Here is a 23,306-nt window from a genome sequence, read left to right as displayed (position 1 = left end):
AAAAGGAGTCAATAAAAAGGGTGACTGCAGTGCGATAGTGCAGTGACTCAGTTCAAAATGTCCTGAAGTGTGTTAGTGCTGGAGTTGACTGGGGCACTGCTAACGTCATTGCTGCAGCGATCCTGAACTGCTAGAGGCTTTGCTGGCCAAATACTTCCCCACATTACTCTGGTTTGTAGCCTGGGCTGCAGCTAAAGTGTTATCAGAACCAAAGTTAGCTGCTTTGAAGCTAGTTGAGATGCACAAAGATGAGCTCCAAGCACACGTTTGATCATCACATAGATGTAGTCGTAATGAAGCTTATTTTCTCATCGTAGATATGCTAATAGTAGGGTTTTTTAGGATCAGAGGATTCTGGAGAGTTGGCAGAATGGGAAAAGCAGTTTGTGTCCCTGCTGGTACGCAATATTATCCATCAAAGTGCGAAAAAGTGTCCCGAGTTGAAGTAAATGAGTAGTTGTGCAGCTTTCCATGAGACCGTTTGAATATTTACCTGTATTAGGGCACAGCAGTTAATTCTTTGCAGGATTGAGCAAGTAGCAACCTACACAAATATCAGTTCTGCTTATCAACAGAATATGCAAAGCAGGTATCAAGGATGGTGATGTTTTACCATTATCTGACTGTTTGAGCATGACTGCCATCATTGATAGCAACAGGATCATGGAGGTCTCAGAGAAAGAGCTGGTGGAGGATTTTCTGTGGAGACTTTCTCAAGTAAGCCCACTGGTCTGTTTCTTCCTATTATCCTGTCTCCTTGCTGCTCCTCTGTTAGGGTATTCCTCATTTGTAACATTTTAATTAGTAACTGAAGCATAAGCAGAGAGGATGGAGTGGAGCTGCATTAACCTTTGGGGTTCTGTCTTCCCCTGCATGTGTTTGTTGGGAGACCCACAGTTCAGCCAGGTGGTAGAATGAAGTTACTCTTTATGTGTTCAAGCTAGAACTTGTGATGATTATTTGCTTGTCAGATTTAGTTTCAGGTATAAGGATTTACCTATTCCACTTTGAACATGCATGCTCTGAGGTCTGAGTTCAGATAAATCTACTTCTAACTTAGTACAACTTTAGAAGGGGAAAAAGTGCTTCTGGGTCCTTGCCTTTTGATAATTCAGAAATTATTAGAGTGCCATATAAAAGGGAATAGTTTGCTAGCAGAAGGGGAAAACAGATTACTATGAGATTAAGTTATTACATTAAGGATATTATTTTGAGCAGTTGGGGGGCTGTCTTTGGTGAGCTGATTTATTTTTGTTGTGTGTGGGGGGGTTCTGTCAGCTGAAATAACATTAGCACATAGCTAATTAGCACATTAGCTTTTTCTTTACAATGATCTATATGTTATTGCAGAAGAGACTGCTGTCAGGATAAAATCTCCATTCCATAGGGTGGAAATAAGAAAGTTCCAGTGCATGATCCTGCTTAATCATGGGAAAGCGACTTGCAGGTATCTCCTGCCATGCAGGAAGAAAACACATGAGAATGGGGATGCATTTTCTCATTTGGAAAACACCACTGGCATTGCCATTCTGATTGCAACAGCTGACTGGTGAAAGGACAACTGCAGCAAGCAGAGGTGATGGATCTCACATCAGTTCTGTTTTCCTTTTGCAGCTGATGAGGAACACCAGAGAGATGTGGCAGCAGCAGCAGCCAGACCACGGCCCCATGTGGATGAGAGGGGAGATGGGATGCCAAGGCGCCGGAGGAACATGGCAAACCGGCTGATAGCCCAGAGGAGAGCGCAGCAGGCCCAGGACTGGGGGGAAGGTAATGCTTGGTTCAGTTCAACTTGCCAACACAGAAATGGACCTTAACACCAGATCTTACTATGTTTATTATAAGGGTGGTGAGTCCCTGTCACAGGGTGCCCAGAGAAGCTGTGGCTGCCCCATCCCTGGCAGTGCTCAAGGCCAGGTTGGACACAGGGGCTTGGAGCAAGCTGCTCTAGTGGAAGGTGTCCCTGCCCATGGCAGGGGGTTGGAACTGGCTGAGCTTTAAGGTCCCTTCCAACCATTCTATGTTAAAGATGGTGAAGTGGTGCAGGTGGCTCTTAAAGAAAGCTTTTCGGTTTTGCTGACTGTGGATTATTATTATTCATTTTTATAATCAATTTGACTGCCCAGCTTCTCTCCATACTTCTCTCTAGATACCACTTGCCTTTAACTCAAGTGTCTACTTCCTCCTATGGTGAATTCTGGCAGTGTGTTGTGCCTGCAGTGCGTCACAACATATTCTTCACTTACTTCCTAGAAGCTGCCTTTTCTATTCTCATTTAGCCATGCAGGTTAAAGTTGAGTAAATAGAATCCCCATCTTGCAGTAGAGTGACAAGCTGTATTAAAGCATTGGCATCTTGCAAATTGGTGGGAAGCATTAATTCCTCAATGTACTCTGCAAAATCCAGTGTTCTTTCCCAGAAGCCATCCAGGTGGTGATCAGAATCAAGCTGATGAGCTGGAGATCATCACAGACTGCAGCAGTTTGTCTGATGCCAGCAGGCTGTTAAGTCTCCAGTTCCCATGCTGGATCTACAGTTAATGGCTATATTTCTGTGGTGGTGGTGTAGACAAGAATATGGTGATAAAATCTTACTATACCTTGTAAACCTCATTCCTTTTTCTAGTGAAACTTCACACATATCTTCATTGCTAAAGGTGATATCACCATGATTCACCTAAATAGATTCCTTCTGCTTTCAGATTGTGTGTTAAGTGTTCAGGGTTTCTGCACAAGTATTGTTAAAAGTGGGTTTGCAGTGAAGGTCAGGGCCTCTTTTTGGTCTGTAGGTGAGAAACAGTGGGCACATCTGTGTGATGCCTTGAGCAGGGACTAGTTGCACTTCAGCTTTACTTGCCTTGCAGTTTGTTAGAGCATCTCGTGCTCGTGTTGGCAGGTAAACGTGCTTTTCAAGCTGATTACGTTCAACCCTTTCATAAGTGGAAAACTGACAGGTCTGAACTTTTCAACTTTGCTTCCTTCTTTTCATGTGATAACATCCTGGAAAAGAAAATAGAATCTAAAAAGCTTTTGCCTTAAACTCCAGACATCAAAAGTTTGAATGCCAAAGGCCGACAGTGAAGCTGTCAAAGCAAACAGCTTATCTCTGTCACTTTAGGAACAGAAGAATCTGTGTCATTGGGCTTTATAAATAATTCCTTTGCAGCTTGCTGTACATCAGATGCTGCAGCTCATGCATTAAGTTTTCTTTGAAATGACATCCCTGGTTTATTGGGGGGGGGGGGGTTAATTTTCTTTTTCAAATTAAAACAACTTGCTCTTTGCTTCTGTTTCATGCTGCTTTGGGTGTTTTTACTCTTATTTTGGGATAGTCTTTCCAAGTGCCCGAGTATGTATGCACAACAGGAACAGTAAAGCCTTTGGAAATGGCATAGACTTCAATAAAGCTGTGGAGTGGAGCATCTGTCCCTGGTTCCCTGCCACTGAGGTGTGCAATGAGTAGTGGCTACTATTACTTGGGATCAGCCCCACTGTGTCATGGACTATATGCATCTGTGCTGCAAAGCCTTTAGCCAGGTCCTGAGCTATCTGTATTAGTGTGGGGTCTGGGGGTGGTTTTCCCCTTAAAAAATGATGGTTTGCGTGATTTGAAGCGCACTCAGTGGGCGTATAGCATAGGGCTGGAATCACTCCTGGATGTGTCTCTTTGTGCATTTTTGCTGTGTCACTTCAATATAGAGCAGCATTAACTAGTAACTTCCTCCATTTGAACCTCTTGAAATAGCAGATTATCCCTACAGCAGTTGTGTCACAAAAATTAGTTGACTCACATGGAAAGAGAACCCAGAATGAATGCAGCAACGTATATTGCCAGGCAGTGCAGGACCAGTTGGGCTACTGAGGATTGAAAAGCAAAGCGTTTTGGCGACGGAGACACAAACACTGAAAACAAGCCAGTCTGGTTCCTTCAGTCTTGACTTGTAAATGTTCTTGTTGCTTTAGAACATCTGCACCTGAAGTGGCTTGTTAAAATATGGTTAAATTTGTTGAAATGTTTTACTAATAAGTTTCTGTTCTCTGTGGGGAATTTCCACTCTGGGCCTGTGGGTAGCCCTGGGCAAAGCTACCTAATGCTGCTTTATGTTAATCTGACTTCTGCCACAGGTCGGTGCAGGCATAACACCAAATAACAGAATCCCAGGCTGGTTTGGGTTAGAAGGGACCTTAAAGCACATCTGGTTCCATCCCCTTGCCATGGACAGTGACCCCTTCCACTGGAGCAGCTTGCTCCAAGCCCCCGTGTCCAACCTGGCCTTGAACACTGGCAGGGATGGGGCAGCCACAGCTTCTCTGGGCACCCTGTGCCAGCGCCTCAGCACCCTCACAGGGAAGAGCTTCTGCCTAAGAGCTTATCTCAGCCTCCCCTCGGGCAGGTTCAAGCCATTCCCCTTGGCCTGGCCCTACAGGCCCTTGTCCCAAGCCCCTCTCCAGGTTTCCTGCAGCCCCTTCAGGCACTGGAGCTGCTCTCAGGTCTCCCCTTCAGGAGCCTTCTCTTGTCCAGGCTGCCCCAGCCCAGCTCTCTCAGCCTGGCTCCAGAGCAGAGCTGCTCCAGCCCTCGCAGCATCTCCATGGCCTCCTCTGCACTTGCTCCAACAGCTCCACATCCCTCTTGTGCTGCTGCCCCAGAGCTGGATCAGACTGCAGGCAGGGCACTCCCCAGAGCGCAGCAGAGGGGCAAGATCCCCTCCCTCAACTTGCTGCTTATGCTGTGGGGGTGCATCACAGCACATGGGGGTTTCTGGGCTCAAGCACACACTGAAGCTGGGTCATGGAGAGCTTTCCCTCACCCAACACCCTCAAGTCCTTCTCTTCAGGGCTGCTCCATCCAGTCTGTCTGTCTGTAGTTGTGCATAGGATTGCCCCAGCCTAGGTGCAAGACTTTGTTGTTAAGATATCTGGCAATGAGCTCTGGAACGGCGTTAAGGGTGCTCTGGCCATATCTATGTGACCGTTACAGACACAGAATTGGAGTCAAGTAGGAGCTGCTGTTACCACCAAAGCATTCTGCCTATTGGGAGCCAGTTCTGCTGACTCTACAAAATGGTCTCAAGTCAACACTTGCAGGCTTTGGAGTTGTGGTTAGCGCGAGAGCTTTTTGTTTTCCATCTAACAATCACATTTCCATTCCAGAATGACAAAGAAAGCTTCAAGGCTGAAATAGTAGCTCACAGTCCTGCCTGTGCTTGAATCTCTCACAGAATAATGGGGGGCACCAGAACAAATAGTGGGACTAGGATCAGAACCTTGGTAACTTTTAATTGTCCTTTCTGTAGCTGAGATCATCATCTTGTAAGTCTGGATAAGGAGTCATTTAGTGCAGACAAGGAGAGTAAATGAGTGTTCAAACACTCATCTCTACACCCATCACCAGTGGAGCCGTTATAATCCTTCCTTTAGCTCAGTTGGGTGGGGTAAGACACTTAAGTTACTTGCTGATTGTCACAGACAGAAAACAAACAGTGAAACACTAAATGCCTTGACTTTCCTACCAGAACTGCAACCCACATAGTGTACGCAGGTTCCTTCTTTCCGGCTTCCATGTGGGCTGTGCTGTACATGGGGACAGACCTGCTGTGCCTACACTGGCTTGGTTTGCCTGAGTAATGTTTTTCAGTGGTTAGGTGAGTACTCAAAGGAGGTCATTTGATGAGAATATCAAGAGCTATTAATATCCTCTGATGACCAAAGAGATTTTTCATGGATGACAAAGCCATTCTCAAAATGACTGAGACCCCCTGAGCTGTGTTCCACCAGCGTGACTTCCAGCCTGGCTTTAGAGAACATGGTTTGATTGACTTCTACTGCCCAACTTAATTCTAGTCATAACACTACCTTTTATGCAGCCCAGTGCAATTTGGGTGACTGTTACGGAAGCCTCTATGCCTCAGAACACATCTGCTCTGCACATTGTAGCAGTGTCTCTGTGCCTTTCCCTGTGGATAATGAGTCTGGAAGGAGAGTTCTGTATTCATGTGGTTAAGTTGCTTCTGATATCCCAGCTCGCAGACTTCATTAGCTCTGTTGTATCTTGGTTTAAATTGAAGCCAGACAGAAGTGGCTTTGTGTGGCTAGCTACAACCAAGAGGAAAATAAACTCGCTGCAAGGCATAAATGTATGTGGATTTCAGGCATTAATCATTTAGGGCAGGAAAGGCCAAGCTAAGTGGTGGAAGGAAGTGTGGGAAGGGGATAAATTGGAGTCAGATTGAGAGTTGTTTGGGATGTGGGGTAGTATGAATAAATAGCATTAAACAGTTTCCAGTTTCAGATCCCATTTATTTATTGATTGAAAAGGGTGTCTTTGGCTCTTGGGTTTGCCTGACTGATTCTCTGAGTGCATCCACTTGGACTTCATCACCTTGGGTACGTGTAAAGATGTTTGGTTGAAAGCTTTTATTTGGTTCCTGGTTACCTACAGTAAAAGCAGTCGCGCAATTCTCATCTTGAGCCTTTGCTTCCAAACCTGCTCCTCGTGCCTTGAACACTGCAGATTGCTCTGCAGTTGATGTGGGTGCTTCTCTTGACGCTACCTCCTTGGAGCAGAAAGTGACCCAGCCAATCTGATGTTTGCAGAAACTCGTTAGTACTGTAATTTCTTATCAAGTGATAAGAAACTCGTGGGGATGAACTCGTGACAGCAAGTATGGTCAGGTCGTCTTGCTCCTGCTGTGGTAAAAATACCAAGGATGATGATGATCTGAGCTAAATGTGTGTGCTTGAAGGACTGTTGTACATTACTTCTAACAGTGACTTTGTATGAACATGCAGTGAAACCTGCCTGCCGCAGCACCCAATACAGAGTTTGTGGAGGGACAGAGGCATGCGCAGGCAAAGTGCCTTTTCCAGGGTTGTTTAATCTATTGGTGAGCGGGACACAGCTTTTCTGTCCCTGAAGGTTGTCTCTTGGACCATAACTTGCTGCTGTTAATTTGACAGGGTGGCGTTTTTGTTGGCTGAAACTGGTGGGTGTCAGCACAGCATGATTCAGGGTACGTACAAAGAAACAGATTTATCTAAGACATGATGGCAATCTCCAAACCACCATGCAGAGACCACCAGGTGATCCTCTGGGTGGGAGGCTTTGGTAGGTCTTAGGGGTGAGGCTGAGCTAGATAAGAAAACACACAAAAGAGCAGGAGGTGCCAGGAGAGCCCAGGCAGCCTGGGACATTTCCAGGACATGTTTTCAAAGGTTTGCTTTTAAAAGATGCTTGATCTTACAAACAAATGATTTCTCTGACTTGCACGAAGTGTTGCCAAAAAATGGGTCTTTGTGTGGATTATCACAAGCTTTTTTTGTTTCTTTGGGATTTGTAACAAACAGAGCTAACTGCATCAAATAAATAATTGGGTTTTGTTAACAACCTTTCTTTCAAGCTGGTATAAGCTATGGGCTCTCTGCTTTAGCCAGCAGGATATAACTCCAAAAGGTTAAACATTCCAACATCCACATGAGCTTTTAGTGTTGCATGGACTCTTCGTCAGGGACTGTAGCAACAGGACAGGGGTTGATGGATTCAAATTTAAACAGGAGAAGTTTAGATTGGATATAAGGAAGAAGTTCTTTACTGTGAGGGTGGTGAGGCACTGGAATGGGTTGCCCAGGGAGGTTGTGAGTGCTCCATCCCTGGCAGCGTTCAGGGCCAGGTTGGACAGAGCCTTGGGTGCCATGGTTTAGTGTGAGGTGTCCCTGCCCATGGCAGGGGGTTTGGAACTGGATGATCTTGAGGTCCTTTCCAACCCTAACTGTTCTATGATTGTACAGCTGAGCACAAGTGTAGGAATGTCCAGTACAGTGAATACTGGGTTAAATTTACTAATTGCCGCAGAACCAGTAGTGATAAAGCCAACAGCTTTTGACAGACCGAGTGCTTTAGCTTGTAAAGTAAAACACAATAACAGCAAGTTAATGATTCCAGTATAGATTAAATTGTAAGTTCCTCTCCTCTTTGGCTTGGCAAAAGAAAAGAAAAAGATCAGAATCTCATGTCTTTCTTTGTAAGTGCTAATCACTGGTGAGGAAGAAAGAACTGAACAAACAATGTAAGTTTTTAGACATTTTAAAAAAATGTGATAATTTGACATGTATCCTGGGCTGCTTCAAATGGAGTGTGATCAGCAGGTCAGAAGAGGTGATCCTGCCCCTCTGCTCTCGTGAGACCACACTTGCAGCACTGTGTGCAGTTCTGGTGGCCTCAACATAAGAAGGTTGTGGAGCTGTTGGAGCAAATCCAGAGGAGGCCACAAGGATGATCAGGGGCTGGAGCACCTCCCGTATAAAGACAGGCTGAGGAAGTTGGGGCTGTTCAGCCTGGAGAAGAGAAGCTGCTTAGACACCTCAGAGCAGCCTTCCAGTATCTGAAGGGGGCTACAAGGATGCTGGGGAGGGACTCTTCATCAGGGACTGTAGTCATAGGACGAAGGGTGATGGGTTTAAACTGAAATAGGGGAAGTTCAGGTTACATTTAAGGAAGAAGTTCTTAAGGTCCTTTTCAACCCAAACCATTCTAAGGTACTATTAAAATTCCCATTGTTGCTCTGTGGAGCATCTAAGTCCAGCATTCAAATCTTGCATCTAAAATATCTTGCACGAGTACTTTTTTTGGCGGGGGGGGAGAAATAGGACAAACTATTTTCTTTTTAATCCTCATTTGGTGATGAATACTGTATACTTTGAACAGAATGTTTGTTCTGCATTTCTCAAAGTAAAAAGCATGTTTCTGAGCAGAAGCTCTACCTCACGTGGAACGTTTCATCTCCCCATACTCTTAATGTGCTGAACAATCTGGAAACTGTAAACTTAGAAGCACTGATGTGGTCCCATGCTGTTTTCATGAGCCAGCTGGTAATCAATATTAATGGATGTAGCTTCATGCTTAATCAGTAGGAAAACCTTTCTAGTACAGTTAAACTTTGACTACTAATATCCTAACTGGTGAATCAAAAGTTAATTTTGACTTGCTGCTGTTCATACAGAAAGTGACTTCAGTGTTGTCAAAGTATGCACAATGTGTGTCTGCCCTTGAAACATTGCAGGTGCAGATGGTGTGTAGAAGAGTGTGTGTGGTTTCTCAGTTATGCCATATGGCTTTGAGAAAACACTTCAAGTCCTTTGACTTCTGCTCTAAAGGGCTCACGTCCTTTCTTTGCTGTCCTGTTGCTGTCCAAAGTATAGGGTGATTTTTGTGGCTGCACATTAGTGCCAGTGTCTCATTGGGTTCCTAAACTGGATAGCTACCAAATTGAAAAGTAAGTTAGCCCTGAGGTGGCAGTCATAAAAGTATCTGTGTTACTCCTGAATGCCCACACCTTTGCATGGGCTGGATTGATTCCTTTCCAGTGGCTGGCGTCATACATCTATTCAACGTTAATAAAGTGCATATGTCTTTGGGAGGCAGAACTGTTTGCTTAGCCTGGCATCTTCCCCCCCCCCCCTTTCTCTTACTCCTTTCATTAGTTGCTGCATAAATAGTAATTAAAGCAGCTAGTTGTGCCCAAAGGACTTCTTGTGAGCAGCCACATATGCAGCTCACATTGTTTTTCATGAATGGAAATGCGCCTGCCACATCCCTGGCAGTGTCCAAGGCCAGGTTGGATGGGAGCAACCTGCTTTAATGGAAGGCATCCCTTCCTGTGGCAGGGGTTGGAACTGGATGAGCTTTAAGGTCCCTTCCAAGTAAACCAGTCTGTGGCAATCCATTTGCTTGATTTCCAAAACTTAATGGGAAGCAAGACAGACCCTTTGACATAGAATATATTATATTCCATGATTTTACTATGATATATAGTGTATATATAGTCATACGTTACAACTATATGATATATAGTCATATGTTGTATGTTGTTTCATTTGGAGTTTTTGCATATTCTGTACACAGTAGCTGGTAGATTCCTGTCCTGACAGAGACCATCAGCGCTCCAGTACACTTTCTAAAGGTACTTGGAAATGTTTTTAAGTAGTCTGTAAATATCAAGAGATTCAAAGACTGTGACCATTACCTGTTCCTGTTGTCCTGCCTTTCCGTGTGTTGAAAACTTTAAGCTCAGATTCCCTGAAGCCATCTCTCAGCTGGCCACCTGAGCCAACCCACAGTTGTGTAAAGTTGAACATGTGAAGTGAAAGTATTGTGCTAAGTCAGACTATTTCTGCTTTCTGTCTCTTTGAGCTGAAAGGTGGTGGGAATGCTTTGTAAGCTCTGGAAACACTGGCATAGTTATGTTGGACTCTGTAAAGACAGACCAAAATGTATTGGTAGGGTTGAGGCTAGGGTTGAAAGCAGTCTCATTATGTCCAAGCAGTTTGAGTGAAGAGGGTCTTGTGTGCCTTGAGGTTTGGTGCTCTTTACCAGCACTGTATTTTGTATCTGTTTGTAACACCACTGTTGTATCTGTTAGGGAATGTCGCTACTGAAACCTGCTTGTGGCCAGCTTGGAGCACTAAACTTCTGTCCCTTTCCTGCCACAACCCTGGGTACTTCCCAGAACAGCCATGTTTTAAGACATCAGATAAATTACAGACCTTCAGTATCCCCCAAATCAAAATGCATTTTCAGCTTCAACTGTACCATGATGTCTGATGTTAGGTTTCCCCTAGTGCTTTTTGTGATGCTAAACTGCTCTCACAACAAGCAAGCACAGCTAACTGAGCATCTCACATCTTATCTGGAGTGCACGTTCCTATGTCCTGAGCTCCCATAAGAGCTACTAGTGTTGGCAACTCAGAGTGTGTGAAAAGTGATTGTTAAAAGCTGCTGAAGCAATAGCTTCTTTATTAAAACCAAAATACAACCTTGCTGGTGGTGTGCAGCATCCACTCTGCTTTTGGTAGAGCTATTCTGCGGTAATAACCAATTGATTCAGCAAATCCTTTTACCATGTACTTACATTCTTGTCAGCATGTTCAGGTTTATTTAACACATTAATTGCACCCAGGTTTAATGCATTGTTGACCTTTAAAGCTCTGCTGAATCATGGGCTGTATCTGCATCACTGTCTGTCCTTTGTTGGATGTAACTCTGTACTAGAGAAAGCTTGGAGGAAGTGGTGCTTAAGGGATCATGTCAGATACTTCAAACAGGAGGAAGGCAAAGCTACAGAACAAAGGCATGTTTGATCCAGGACTGGGAAAAGGATTTAGAAGCCTCCCTAGATTTCTGCCTAACCTCTGGCTCAGGTACTCTTTACTGCAGATGAGATCTGAGAAGCTTTCAGAGCCTCAGGTTGAAGAGTGTCATATATGATGCTTTACACTTGGGGTGTTCTCCAGAAATAACTTTCTAAAGAATAATACCAGTGTTGAGCTGTTAATTTTGTAGTAATACCTGCTTATGCTAGGTTGCTCACCCACTGTGTTTGGAACTCCCCTTGGCCCTGTATTTAAAACACAATTAAGGTTATTTTAAGCTTCAGCAAAATTGTAGAAGCAACTGTGTCAAGCCCGAGTGTCCCCTGTTGCTCTCTTTGTGGTGTAGGAAGGGGGAACCCTTTTGATCACCTCAGTAATCAGAGAGCAGCAATTCTCTGAATCCCAGTTCAGCAAGCCTGCCTCATATTAACTTCCATAGCCCAAAAACACCTCAGCTATTTGAGAGCCACCTACACAGCTCTCAGTTCCATTTGTTTCTGATGATGTGTCTCAGTGGCTTAACCATAGTACCATAACGTGTATTGGAATTAGTAAAACAAGGGTGTTTCAAACCTAATTCTACATATTAAAGAAGGGGGAGTCTTATTTATTCATATGCTCCTTTAATAGCAGCTTTTTAAGTTCCCAAAAGGGTGGATTGGGTGCTCTGGAGGAAGCTTCATATGGAAAACATCCTGGCACCAGCCCTACCAGACCAGTTCTGGTGACTGCCATAGAACAGTCAGCTCTGGGTGTAATGGCCAGAAGCTCTCATGAAGCTGCTTATCAAATACCTGGTCTTGGAAACCAAGGGCTCAGATGAGAGTGGGGAATTGTTTGGTTCTCCCCCAGCAATGGTGAGGGCTAAAACTTAACTGGGAGAAGTTCCCCTGTACACTCTTCCCCTTGAATGCACACTCCTGATGCAGCTGGGCTGCACCCCCAGAGTGTGAGCAGCAGCTCAGGGAGGGGATTCTCCCCCTCTGCTGCACTCTGGGGAGACCCCCCCCCCCCCCCCACCCCTGCAGTCCTGATCCAGCTCTGGGGCAGCAGCACAAGAGGGATGTGGAGCTGTTGGAGCAAGTGCAGGGGAGGCCATGGAGATGCTGCGAGGGCTGGAGCAGCTCTGCTCTGGAGCCAGGCTGAGAGAGCTGGGCTGGGGCAGCCTGGACAAGAGAAGGCTCCTGAAGGGGAGACCTCAGAGCAGCTCCAGTGCCTAAAGGGGCTGCAGGAAAGCTGGAGAGGTGCTTGGGACAAGGGCCTGTAGGGACAGGCCAAGGGGAAACTGTTTTCATGATACTGCACTTCAGTCCTCCCTCAAACAGCGGGGGTTTTATTGCTGACCAGCAGTCAGAATTATAGAGTCATTTGGACGGGGCTTGAAGCAACCTGCTCTAGTGGGTGGTGTCCTTGCCCATGGCAGGGGTTGGAACTGGATGAGCTTTAAGGTCCCTTCAACCCAAACCATGCTGGGATTTTATGAAATCAACCCCACGTTTCAGGAAAGCAGCAGGAGCTGGCAGTGCTGCTGTTCAATTTACCCAGTGGAGTTTGAGTGTGTGGATCTGAAGGTGGCATCAAGTCTAACAGCCCCATGGATGCTCAAAGTATAAATTACCCCAAAAGGTATCAGTGTGATTAAGAGCTTTCATTTTGATTCTGCCAACCGATTCAGACCCAGAACCTCTCTATATTGTGTAGTGTTCTGTGAAGTGAGCTAATGATTTCTCTTTGAACACTGAGGTCAATCCACAGTACTTATGTTGTAGGATCAAGGGCTAATTTAGATTAGCAAATAAAGTGGCCAAATGTTCCTGAGGCGTTGGGTGGGGAGGAATGAGAGTCTTTCAAAGCTCTTTCTTTAGTGTTCCTTAGCCCCTGGGTGAGCAGAAAATGAGGCATTTGCGCACCATTTCGGCATGACGCTTTCGTATTTCACAGTTGCAGAAATAATCTTTACAAACAACCAGCTGTTGTACAATAGGGAGCTATTTACATGTAGTTTTGTTGCTGTCATTCCCAAGATTTGCATTGCAGGGGTTTATTTCCCCCCTCTCCTCCTTCCTTAATGTCTATTTGAACTAGTGGATGAGTGGCATGCTCCCAAATCTCTCTTTTTGAATGGGTATCTGATGTGCTAAGCTTAAAGGTAACCGGGAAGAAAGTCTCTGTACACAAGTGTTAAGCTGCTATAATTACAGCCATCAGCACATTTTATGTATGAAAAGGTATTTAATTTAATTGTGAGAGCAGAAAATGTTTATGGAAAACCTTCCTTTAAAAGATCAGGTCGGGTTTTACTTCTGACTCGAACTTGTGTTTGCGTTGTTACTTCTACTCTGTGGCTTTGGCAGTCTCTTGTGATTTTTCTTTGCCTTTTTCCATCTAATAGGTCTTGTCTGAAGTGCGTGTATGTCTCCTTTTCATCTGCTGCTGCTTTCCTTGGAAGCAGTGGAGTTTCTCAAAGGGATTCTCCACAACTGATTTCACATTTGTCATTTGTGCGATGTTGCAGAGGAAGACGATGCTGAGGACGTGCCAGAAGTTCAGGTGTCTGGGAAAATCGGAGCAAAGAAGCAGAGGAAATTAGAAGAGAAACAAGCCAGAAAAGCACAGAGAGAGGTAAGCATTTCCTGCCACGTATAGAGCCCAGAGCAGAGTCTGAATAGCAGCACTCAGCAAAGAGCAAAGGCAAAGGCAGTGTCATCACTGCAGTTGTGGGTTTGGTTTGAAGTTTAAATTCTAAAGTTCAGCATTTTATTGTCATATCCCAAAATACGACAATAAAAATCCCAAGAGGTCCATGGAAAAATGGTCTCATTTTCTTTGTGTCAGGTTCTCTGGCATTCTTATGGGGAGGAGAGAGGAGATAAACTCTTAAATGCTCTTTATTTGTACAGATATATATATATTCACTGTACATATATATATGTGTATATATATGTACAGTGAATATATGCATACATATATATGTGTGTGTGTATATATACAGTGAAAATATACATACATATATATGTGTGTGTGTGTGTGTATATATATATATATATATATACAGTGAATATATATATATATATATTCAGTGGATGTTTCCACTGGCTTACAGCTTAATGTCACCACTGTCTCCCCTTAAAAACACCCTCAACCCACAGAGCATTGTTGAAACCCTGGGTCTGTAACCAAAACCATGGGCAGTGCTATTTTATGGGTTCTAACAATGCAAAAGCTTTGCATGGGTTTATCTGTGTTTGTTTTTATGGACTGGGGGAGATGAATATTAATCCACAGAAATCTGTGATGCAGACAGATTTTGGTTGAAATCTGACTCTTAAGCCAGGGACCAAGTATGCAGAGTGAACACACTGTAGCTTTTCGATTGTCCTTTCTTAATTCTGTGTGTAAAGTGCTTCAATATTGTTGGATTTTCTCAGTTTCGCCCAGCATTTTGCTGTTAATTCCACAGAAGCAACAGGCTTTTCGAAACTCCCTTTCTGAAACATGCTCATGGATGGCAGCAGCTCCTGCATTAATTCCTTTTAGTTGTTCTATGTATTTTTTTGCATACCCTGTGTTGTTCTGCAAGTTGGGGTTGCAAGAGTAAGTATAACTCAAACAGCTTTTGCATATCAGATGCTAGGTTGCAGGGTGGGCTTACACCTTCTAAAAAGACAGGGTTTATGAGACTACTGACATTTTTAATGTGTAGTGAAATCCCATCTTGAGAATTTTAGCATCACCTGAGGTTTTAATCCAGTTTCTGCTTTGCAATGTAGTGGCATACCCTATAGACAGGACAATAAGCAGTAAACTTGATTTTTATGTTTATATATAAGCTTCTATATTTATATAGAATAGTTTAGATATAATATATATTATATATATAATATATAATAGAAGTTTATGTATAAACTTCTATATATATATTCTTTTCTCACTGTGCTTTAACCATTTCCTCATTACTTTCCATATTCATTCTGTTTAATGAGCCTGTCTTTTTGTGGAAACTGAGCAAAGCTGAAGTTAGATAAGCATCAGATGCTGGAGTGAGGGAGCTTTTGCTTCACTTTAAAACATCCTGATTTTTACTTTCCCATGTAGACAGAGAAATTCCTTACTTGGGCCTTTTTCTCTGAAGCATTCAAAGCCACAAATCCTCCATTTGAATGTCTTCTGCTTGCTCTCGTAATATAGTTCCAAATTGAAATATACTGAAGAGACTGAAGAACAACTTAAACATCTAAACAACACACTAAGCACCCTTTATATAGGTATATGTGTGTCCCATTTTGCAACAATCCCTTTGCTAAATTTGATTTAAAAACTAAGAGTAAATTGATTTAAATAGACCAGTACAGCTTTTTCTTTAAAGGATTCCAGGTTAATGATGTATTTGGATGTACTTGGTGTTAGAGAGTTTATATCCCACTCTATTTTCCTCTCTCCTTATGGCTCATCCTAACTAAATTTTAAGTGAGGAGAAGTGGAATGCCATGTGTCATGGTTTAAGCCCAGCCAGGGACTCAGAACCATGCAGCTGCTCACTCACTCCCCCATTTCTTCCTCCCCCCGCTCCCAGACACCATGGCACGATATTACCTCATTTCACTATAGTAATAAGCTCATATGCAAGTTTGAAGTTTAAACCCTTATTGAAATACAGCTAGTGCAAGTGAGAAGGGTAATTTCTATGTTTACCACATTAAGTGTGCAAAACAGCCATTGGGGGGGAAGTTAAATCACACCATGACTTCTTTTTATTACTCTCTTTACTATTTCTTTCTGAAGGTGCATCTAGGAAGATAGGAAGAAAAACCTCCCCATGGTATCACACAGAGAAATTAACAAAGGCAGAGTAAAGGCTTGGCCTGCATGATGTATTTTATGTTTTAGGCTGAAGAAGCTGAGCGAGAAGAACGGAAAAAGCTTGAGTCAAAAAGAGAGGAGGAAAGGCGGAAAGAAGAGGAGAGAATACGCCTTGAGGAGGAACGGCAGGTGGGATTGGTTGTATTTATAGATGGAAACTTTGAACCAGGTTTGTCTTTGAGTTTGCTTCTATAGAAGTCCTGTGATCAGCAGAACTCCCTTTGGCTTTCGTTACTGTTGCACACATCTTTTATTTGGGGTTGGGTTTCTTTCATCCATTTTGTTTAAGTTATAGTAATACTCAATTCAACTGTAGATCCCAGCTTTGTTCCCCCAACTGCTTGGCAGAAGTGGAAACTGCTCCAAACATCAGTACTCACACAGAGTAGCAAGCACCCACTCATGGTTGAGTCCAGAGCAAAATGAAACCCAGTCTTCTGGCAGTGGTTCTGCTACTGCTGTGTGCCACAGTGACACATTCTTTGGTCACTTTGTTCTATTGACAAGCACAGCTGATAAAGTTGGCTGTTAGTTCATCTGGGAGATGTTTAAGTGCACATATATGAAGGAAGGAGAGAAGAGAAATTTAAGGGGTTACTTGTGTATGATCAGAGAAGTTTGGTTGATACAGAAGCATAGAATAATAGGTTGGAAGGGGCCTCTGGAAACCATCGGGTCTATCCTCCTGCTCAAACCATGTCCAGTTGAGCAGGTTGCTCAGGATCTTGACCAGCCCAACTTCAAGTGTCCCTTCAGGAAGATGTCACAACTTCACTGGGCCCCTGTTCCCTGTTCAGACACGCTTTACTCGGTGGTCTTGGCAGTCCTGGGGTAATGGTTGGATTTGATCATCTTAAAGATCTTTTCCAACCCAGCTGATTCTATAATTAATGCTCATTTGAGCTGCTGGCCTGGCAGCTGTAACCAGCAGGGCAGAAAGACATCAACTGATTTTGCAACTGTTGTGTGACAGTCTGTGATTTGATTCAAATTACACACATTTACACATGCTTCACAATTACAGATGTCTAAACTATGCATACAAAGGTGTGTGTTAGCAGGAATGACCCAGAAAAACAAGTACTGTGCAGTTGAAATGCTTTTGTTGAATGCTTCTCATCTGTGATGGAGGCAGACTTTATTTCAGAGCTGCTTTGTATATCCTGGCCATCAGTGCAACTGACTAAGAATCAGGAATGAGCTTCATGCTGTCTAGCGCTCAAACAAGTTGTGTGGTATCTTTGCAATGTGCTTCTGGAAGGAGAGACCAAGGTGTTCTGCACAACCCCATGCTGAATGAATAACTCTCATCCTAGGGGAGTGCAGCCCCAGCTTGCAGTAGAATGTACATTTACCTCTGGGGTTATCCCCCTCCAAACCCTTTATCTTCTGAACTCTCGTTTCCACTTCATCAATGGGAAGCTGGTCAATGTCAGAAGCTGAAATGGATGAGGAGAATGTCAGCACAACAACATTGGGGTGTATAGTATGGTCTGAGGCTTTGACTTCTAAAGCAGCTTGAACAAACTTCTAGGGGACCAGTTATCCCTCAGCTGTCCCTCAGTTATCCCTTCCAAGAAAGATGTGCAAATTTAGAAGTACCTGGTAGTGGTCAAAGCATGAAACCTGATGTTGAATAACTGATCTCAGCTAGCCTGAGCCACTCCTCTGATTAGCAAGGTATTAGGAGCAGAGCTATCAGACCTGGATCCTCTGGATCCATGTCCACACACTCCAGTGGCACCAGCTTTATCCTTGTGGTTCCTGAGACCACTCTGCTTTTCTCTTTAGTATTTCCACTTTCTCCTCATACTTCCAGCTTCGAAAGAGGCAAGATGAGCTCTGGCTGCTTCTAAAGCACATCCTGCTTGCCATGGAGCTTGGCATAACAGGTAACTCGGCAAATTTCCTTCTTATGGTATATTCTTCTAAGTGGTTTTGTTGCCATCCATTTCCCTGATTATTATTTTTCATTGATTTTTTTTTTTTCCCCTGAGGTTCTGTGAATTTAATATCCCTGAAACCCTGTTCAGTTGGTTGAAATGAACCAAATGCCTCCAGTACTTTGGGGAATCGGAAGGATACGCTGGCTGAGTGCATTGTTTAAGTCTTCCTTCAGAAGAGGCGTATGAACACAATTTCAGTTCCTTCCAGAGTGATAGCCAGCAGGGCAGGTGAATTGCTAAGCAAACTGCAGTTGAGCTTGGCCAGCCTGCTCCAAAGAAGCTGTAGCACAGGACAAAGATGTTATCCTGTTGCCTAGGGGTTTGACCCGCAGGTTAGCAGTGTAGCTGGCTTATCAGGACCAGTCAGGCATGGTTGAAAAGTTGACTACAAAATAGGAGTGACATTCAAACTAGAAATGTCTTCATGCAGAAGGTGCTTATTAACATATTTAGCTGCTTTTTTGAATTGCTGCTTTTCAGTTTAGGGCTGAGTAATTTATGTTGGCTGAATGAGGAAACTCTTATTTTACTTTTCAGTATTCCTAAAGACTGCACTGAAACACTCCCACCTCCATGTTGTAAGACTCAATGAGAAGAGGAATATGAACTAAGGTTCTGATTTTGTTGGTTTGGTTTTTCTTTTTGTGGCACAGTCCAAGGGGGCCCTTCCTAGAACTGTCAAAATAGCTCAGATGCCTGAATCCAGCCTGCTTTAGCCAATACCTTCCTTAAATGCTTAAAGTCTGCCATTTCAAGCTTCTTTTTGTGTGGTTCATTTGTTTCCAGTAGTCTTTGTCATGGCATCAAGCCAACCCACCATTCTACATCACAAATGTTCTGCTGCTGCTCAGGGAAAACTGCTTTCAGTACTTTTTTTTTTTGCCTGGTTCTGAGTTGTTAATCCAGTAACTACTGAACATTTTGAGCATGGATCCAAGTAAATGTGTCTGACAATATCTAATGTCCATCCTCAACTGTTTTCTAGTACTTTTAAGTCTCCATTTTCATCCAAGTCTTTGTACATGCTTAGGCTGTGTTGGTCAAGTTCCTGCTTCAGTCTGCAAAGAAAGCAGTATTGTTATTTAGGTATTATTTAACCTGCCAGAGGAGAGATTGAGATGAGCTCTTAGGCAGAAGCTCTTCCCTGTGAGGGTGCTGAGGCGCTGGCACAGGGTGCCCAGAGAAGCTGTGGCTGCCCCATCCCTGGCAGTGCTCAAGGCCAGGTTGGACACAGGGGCTTGGAGCAAGCTGCTCCAGTGGAAGGGGTCCCTGCCTGTGGCAGGGGCTGGAGCTGGATGAGCTTTAAGGCCTCTTCCAACACAAACCAGTCTGGGATCCTGTGGTATCGGAGGCGTAACAAGACTTCAATGTGTTAGGCTTGAATAGGAGGGGAAACAAATAGAATGAAAAGGTGCTGGATTGCTGTGCATGTAAGCACAGTCTGTTTTTATGATTGTAACACTGTACCTCTCAAATCTTATTACAGACTGATGGTGTTATGTGAAAGATACTGCCTCTCTCTTCTAGGCCCCTATAAGTGGTAAAGGGATCATTGGATTTATTGTGCTTTTACAGAATGCATAGGAATAAATGTCATGTCTATGTTCCGATAGACAAAGGATTCTTCATTCCCACGAGTAACGTTTTCCCCTGTGTAAGTTAGGAGGTGGAAAGGCAAAATTAGACTAGGTAGCTCAAGTAGTGATTGATAGTCATGAGATAAACCCAAAGGGTAGCTGGTTGTATGATTTCTGGAGGCAGTTTGATTATTGCCATTGCTGTAGTTCATATAATCCCACGAGGCACAAGAAACTTGGAGTTTATCATTGAAGTTTGTCAGACAAATGTTATGGTTGTCAAATAGCTTCATTTTCCCCTTTCCTTTCCCAGTACCTCAGGTTATTTCTGCAGCTACAGGGACAATGGCAAGTCTTCAACTGCACAACCAGCTTTGTTAGCTAAAATTCAGCTGAACCTTTCAGTCTCTCACCCAAGAAGTGCTACCTAAATTGTGCTAACTTCTATGAACACTGAGATTGGCTTTGTGTAAAGGAGAGGTTCCTTTCAGTGTTTTAGCTACAGCCTTAAACCAATAGTTAAGTCTTAGTGAACAGCAATAGCTGATTCCTGTATCATTAAATACCATCTAAAAGTGTGTCAGATGGTGAGGGGAAGCCAAATAGATTCAGGGTTGGAAAATCATGTTGCAGCTTGCAAGTCATCTAGAAATTCCCCTGTCTTGATCCGTGATACAGTCACAGTTAAACCTTTCACACATGCATCTCAAGCAGTTTGAGGTATGGAGTCTAGTGGAAATACTGAATTCTTGAATCAGATGAAAACCCACTTTGGTTTGTAAGCAAATGGACATCTCCAACTGGTTTCGGGCAGCTCTACACAGAGCTATAGTATAGGTGGGAACTGCACCTTCAGGGGAGTTATGGGGGCTAAAATCTTGCATATTGGAGAGAATAATAACCACCTGGTTCTATTTAAAGTTATTTGTATGTACATATAAATAAAGTGTGGTTGCCCCTTGGCTGCAGTGTTGCAAACCAGATAATGTATTTTTAAATTCAAGCTTCCTTTCCAGTGTTCTGATGACCTGATTGGCTCTGCGTGTGAGGAAGCTCCTTTTATAATTGGCATTTGCTTCAGCTCTGCTTTACCCCTGGGGATTTCCCTTTCACTCTTGGAGTTTTTTAGTGGTGAGATGGTTTACCAACCGACACCTTATCAATGACTGCGAACTTCCTCTGATGTTGCAAAACAGTGCCTTCATACAAAGCCTTGCAGGTTGCTCTCATAAGAGCTTTTCTTTTCCCTAGTGTACTCCCTCAGCCCAGCTTTGCCCACGCTAAGGAAGCTCACATGAAGATGCAGGGCTCACAGCTATCATTATTCCATATTAAAACACGGTGTTGAACAAGGCATGTTGCTGTAAATCCATCACAGAATGAACTGCTCTGGAAAACAAAGCTTGATACAGAAGAGAAACTACCAGTTGTCCAGCAAGCAAGCTTTTAACTGCTGTGAAACAAAAGGCCCCACAGCAGGAGATGGGATTGGTGTTTGTTTGCTGTAACATTAAAACAAGGTCTGTGTTGCTCAAGCATAGCTGTGGCCAAAGCCTCCCAATTAGGGCAAATCCATTTAGGCTTTCACTTCAGCATTCAAGTGCCTAAATAAAAGTGGTCTGATCTTCAGAGCTATAGAAATAGAGGATCAGCTCATGATCCTAAGGGTCCTGATGAAGCTTTTGTGAGCTAAGACCCTATATTTTTGCCTCTTTGATTTGGTATTTGATCAGAATAGGCACCAAGTTTCAAATGTTGATTGAGATATTTTATTACATGTAGCATTCTATGAATATCAAGATTTGTGCTTCCAGCAGAGGTTTTCATTTTCTGTTTGGCATTTATAATCACTGTTTGTATGTGAACAGTGTATTTCTGGAGACCAATGGGGGACTACTGCATAGTTTCAGTTTAAGCATTAATTTCTCCTAAGGAAGTCCAAGTCATGCAAGCTTGCAGAAAACTTCTGCTCTAATTCTGAGGGGATGATGAGCATCTCTTCTCCCTTTCTAAAGGTATTCATTGTGTGTCTAAACAGGGAGGGAGGCAGGAATCCTGGAGCTCCATCTGCTCTATGGCAGATTGTTTTGCTGTAAAGTCCCTTTTTTTCTTCCTTGCACTAACAGCACAAAACTGGATGCTCTACAAGGAGGGTTTCTTTGGTCCGTGATCCTCAAAGCATTTGCCATACGAACCAGTATGTTCTTTCTCATTCTGTGTGCTAAGGAAATGGCCACAAACAAGGAACAACTTGTAGTAGGTGGTGGGGTAAGAGAGTCCAGTGTTTGCTCTCCCTTCCTCACCAGCAATGAGATCTCTTCCACTTAGCAGTCGAATAAGCTGCTTGTAAATGATTTCTTTGTCAGCAAGTTGGTCCTTTATCTGATCTGGAGGAAAGCTGGCACAGCACACAGCTACCAGTTTGCTCTCTGGGAAAGCTGCTTAGGCAAAGCTCTCAGAAAAGCTACTTACTCCATAGGGTGATACCACTTTGTCTCAGTCCCAACTTAAAGGGGTTACACAGAGCTTGAAGTGATGGTTTGATGTCATCTTGGTGGGCAGTACTGCAAGGGTCCTCGCCCTTTGCTAAAAACAGTAATGTGTGATAACCCTTCAAAGGCTGTAGCCTGTCAACCAGCCAGAACAGTGCAGTTGCTCAAACAGCATCCCAAAAGTGTGATTTTGGATTTGTGATCCTGAGAGTCAAGGTCTGCTTCCAGCTCTAAGCCTGAAAGAGTTTTTAAGATGCTGTGGGTTTCACCTGCTGAAACGTTGGGCTCTTGTGCAGTTGGCATAACTAATCATATAATCACAGGGTGGTTTGAGCTGGGAGGGACCTTAAAGCTCATCCAATTCAAATCCCCTGCCATGGGCAGGGACCCCTTCCACTGGAGCAGCTTGCTCCAAGCCCCTGTGTCCAACCTGGCCTTGAGCACTGCCAGGGATGGGGCAGCCACAGCTTCTCTGGGCACTCTGTGCCAGCGCCTCAGCACCCTCCCAGGGAAGAGCTTCTGCCTAAGAGCTCAGCTCAGTCTCCCCTCTGGCAGGTTCAACCCATTCCCCTTGGCCTGTCCCTACAGGGTCTTACAGTGCTTTAGATGCCTTGGAAATGATAATTGTCATCAAGGTAAGAAGTGAACAGAAGGTAATGATCTGAAAGGAAACAGAGGGAGCCTGGGGATCAGTGGAAGAGCTGGGATGGGTTGCAGTGGGAAGTTGGTGCTGACCAGACTGGCAGCAAGCAAGCAGAGGTAAGAGTTGATGCAGCAGTGATCATGTGGACATTTTGTCAGAAAGAGAAGGCAGAAGGTTTGTGTGATTAACTTCACTATTTTTATTTCAAAGATATGATCGAGTGGGAGAGTTTGTTCATCACATGCCCTGTATTAAACTGGTCAAAAAGAAGTCTTTACACTGGAGCAAGACCCCAGTTTGGGCAGCATTTATGTAAGGGAGGAGAGGAGCAAACCTGGTTTGATAAAACCCAAGCAGCTGCAGGTGAGCATCTGCAGTTACCAAATTTCCATGGTGCTGGGGTTTCCCCAGCACCGCACCCATTGCTGAAGGGAGGTGGCCCAGCTCTCCTCACCCCTGAGCCACATGCTTTACCACTTCACTACAGCAGATAAGGAGATCAGAATGGGGATAGGCAAAGAAACCTGACTGATAAAGATGTGGGGGGTTAAACTTGTATTTGAGCTGAGTGCCCTCCATGTGACTTGCATGAAGCAAGCACTTGGCTCTGTTTCATCCACAGACCCTGGGGCGCTGAGATTGTT

At 43.9% G+C, this 23,306-nt stretch overlaps 1 protein-coding gene across 1 annotated transcript in view; it reads left to right on the top strand.

Annotated features, from left to right (window-relative positions):
* Nucleotides 1–23,306, top strand: part of DDRGK1 (DDRGK domain containing 1) — a 42,981-nt gene that overhangs the window by 6,708 nt on the left and 12,967 nt on the right. The window contains exons 2-4 of the mRNA XM_065662170.1: nt 1,615–1,770; nt 13,660–13,766; nt 16,032–16,133. Of these exons, the coding sequence (XP_065518242.1) occupies nt 1,615–1,770; nt 13,660–13,766; nt 16,032–16,133 (365 nt within the window). The remainder of the gene's footprint in view (nt 1–1,614; nt 1,771–13,659; nt 13,767–16,031; nt 16,134–23,306) is intronic.

This window comes from Lathamus discolor, chromosome 1 (genome assembly GCF_037157495.1).
Source record: "Lathamus discolor isolate bLatDis1 chromosome 1, bLatDis1.hap1, whole genome shotgun sequence".
Lineage (NCBI taxonomy): Eukaryota > Metazoa > Chordata > Aves > Psittaciformes > Psittacidae > Lathamus > Lathamus discolor.
This window is presented reverse-complemented; position numbering and strand designations above follow the sequence as displayed.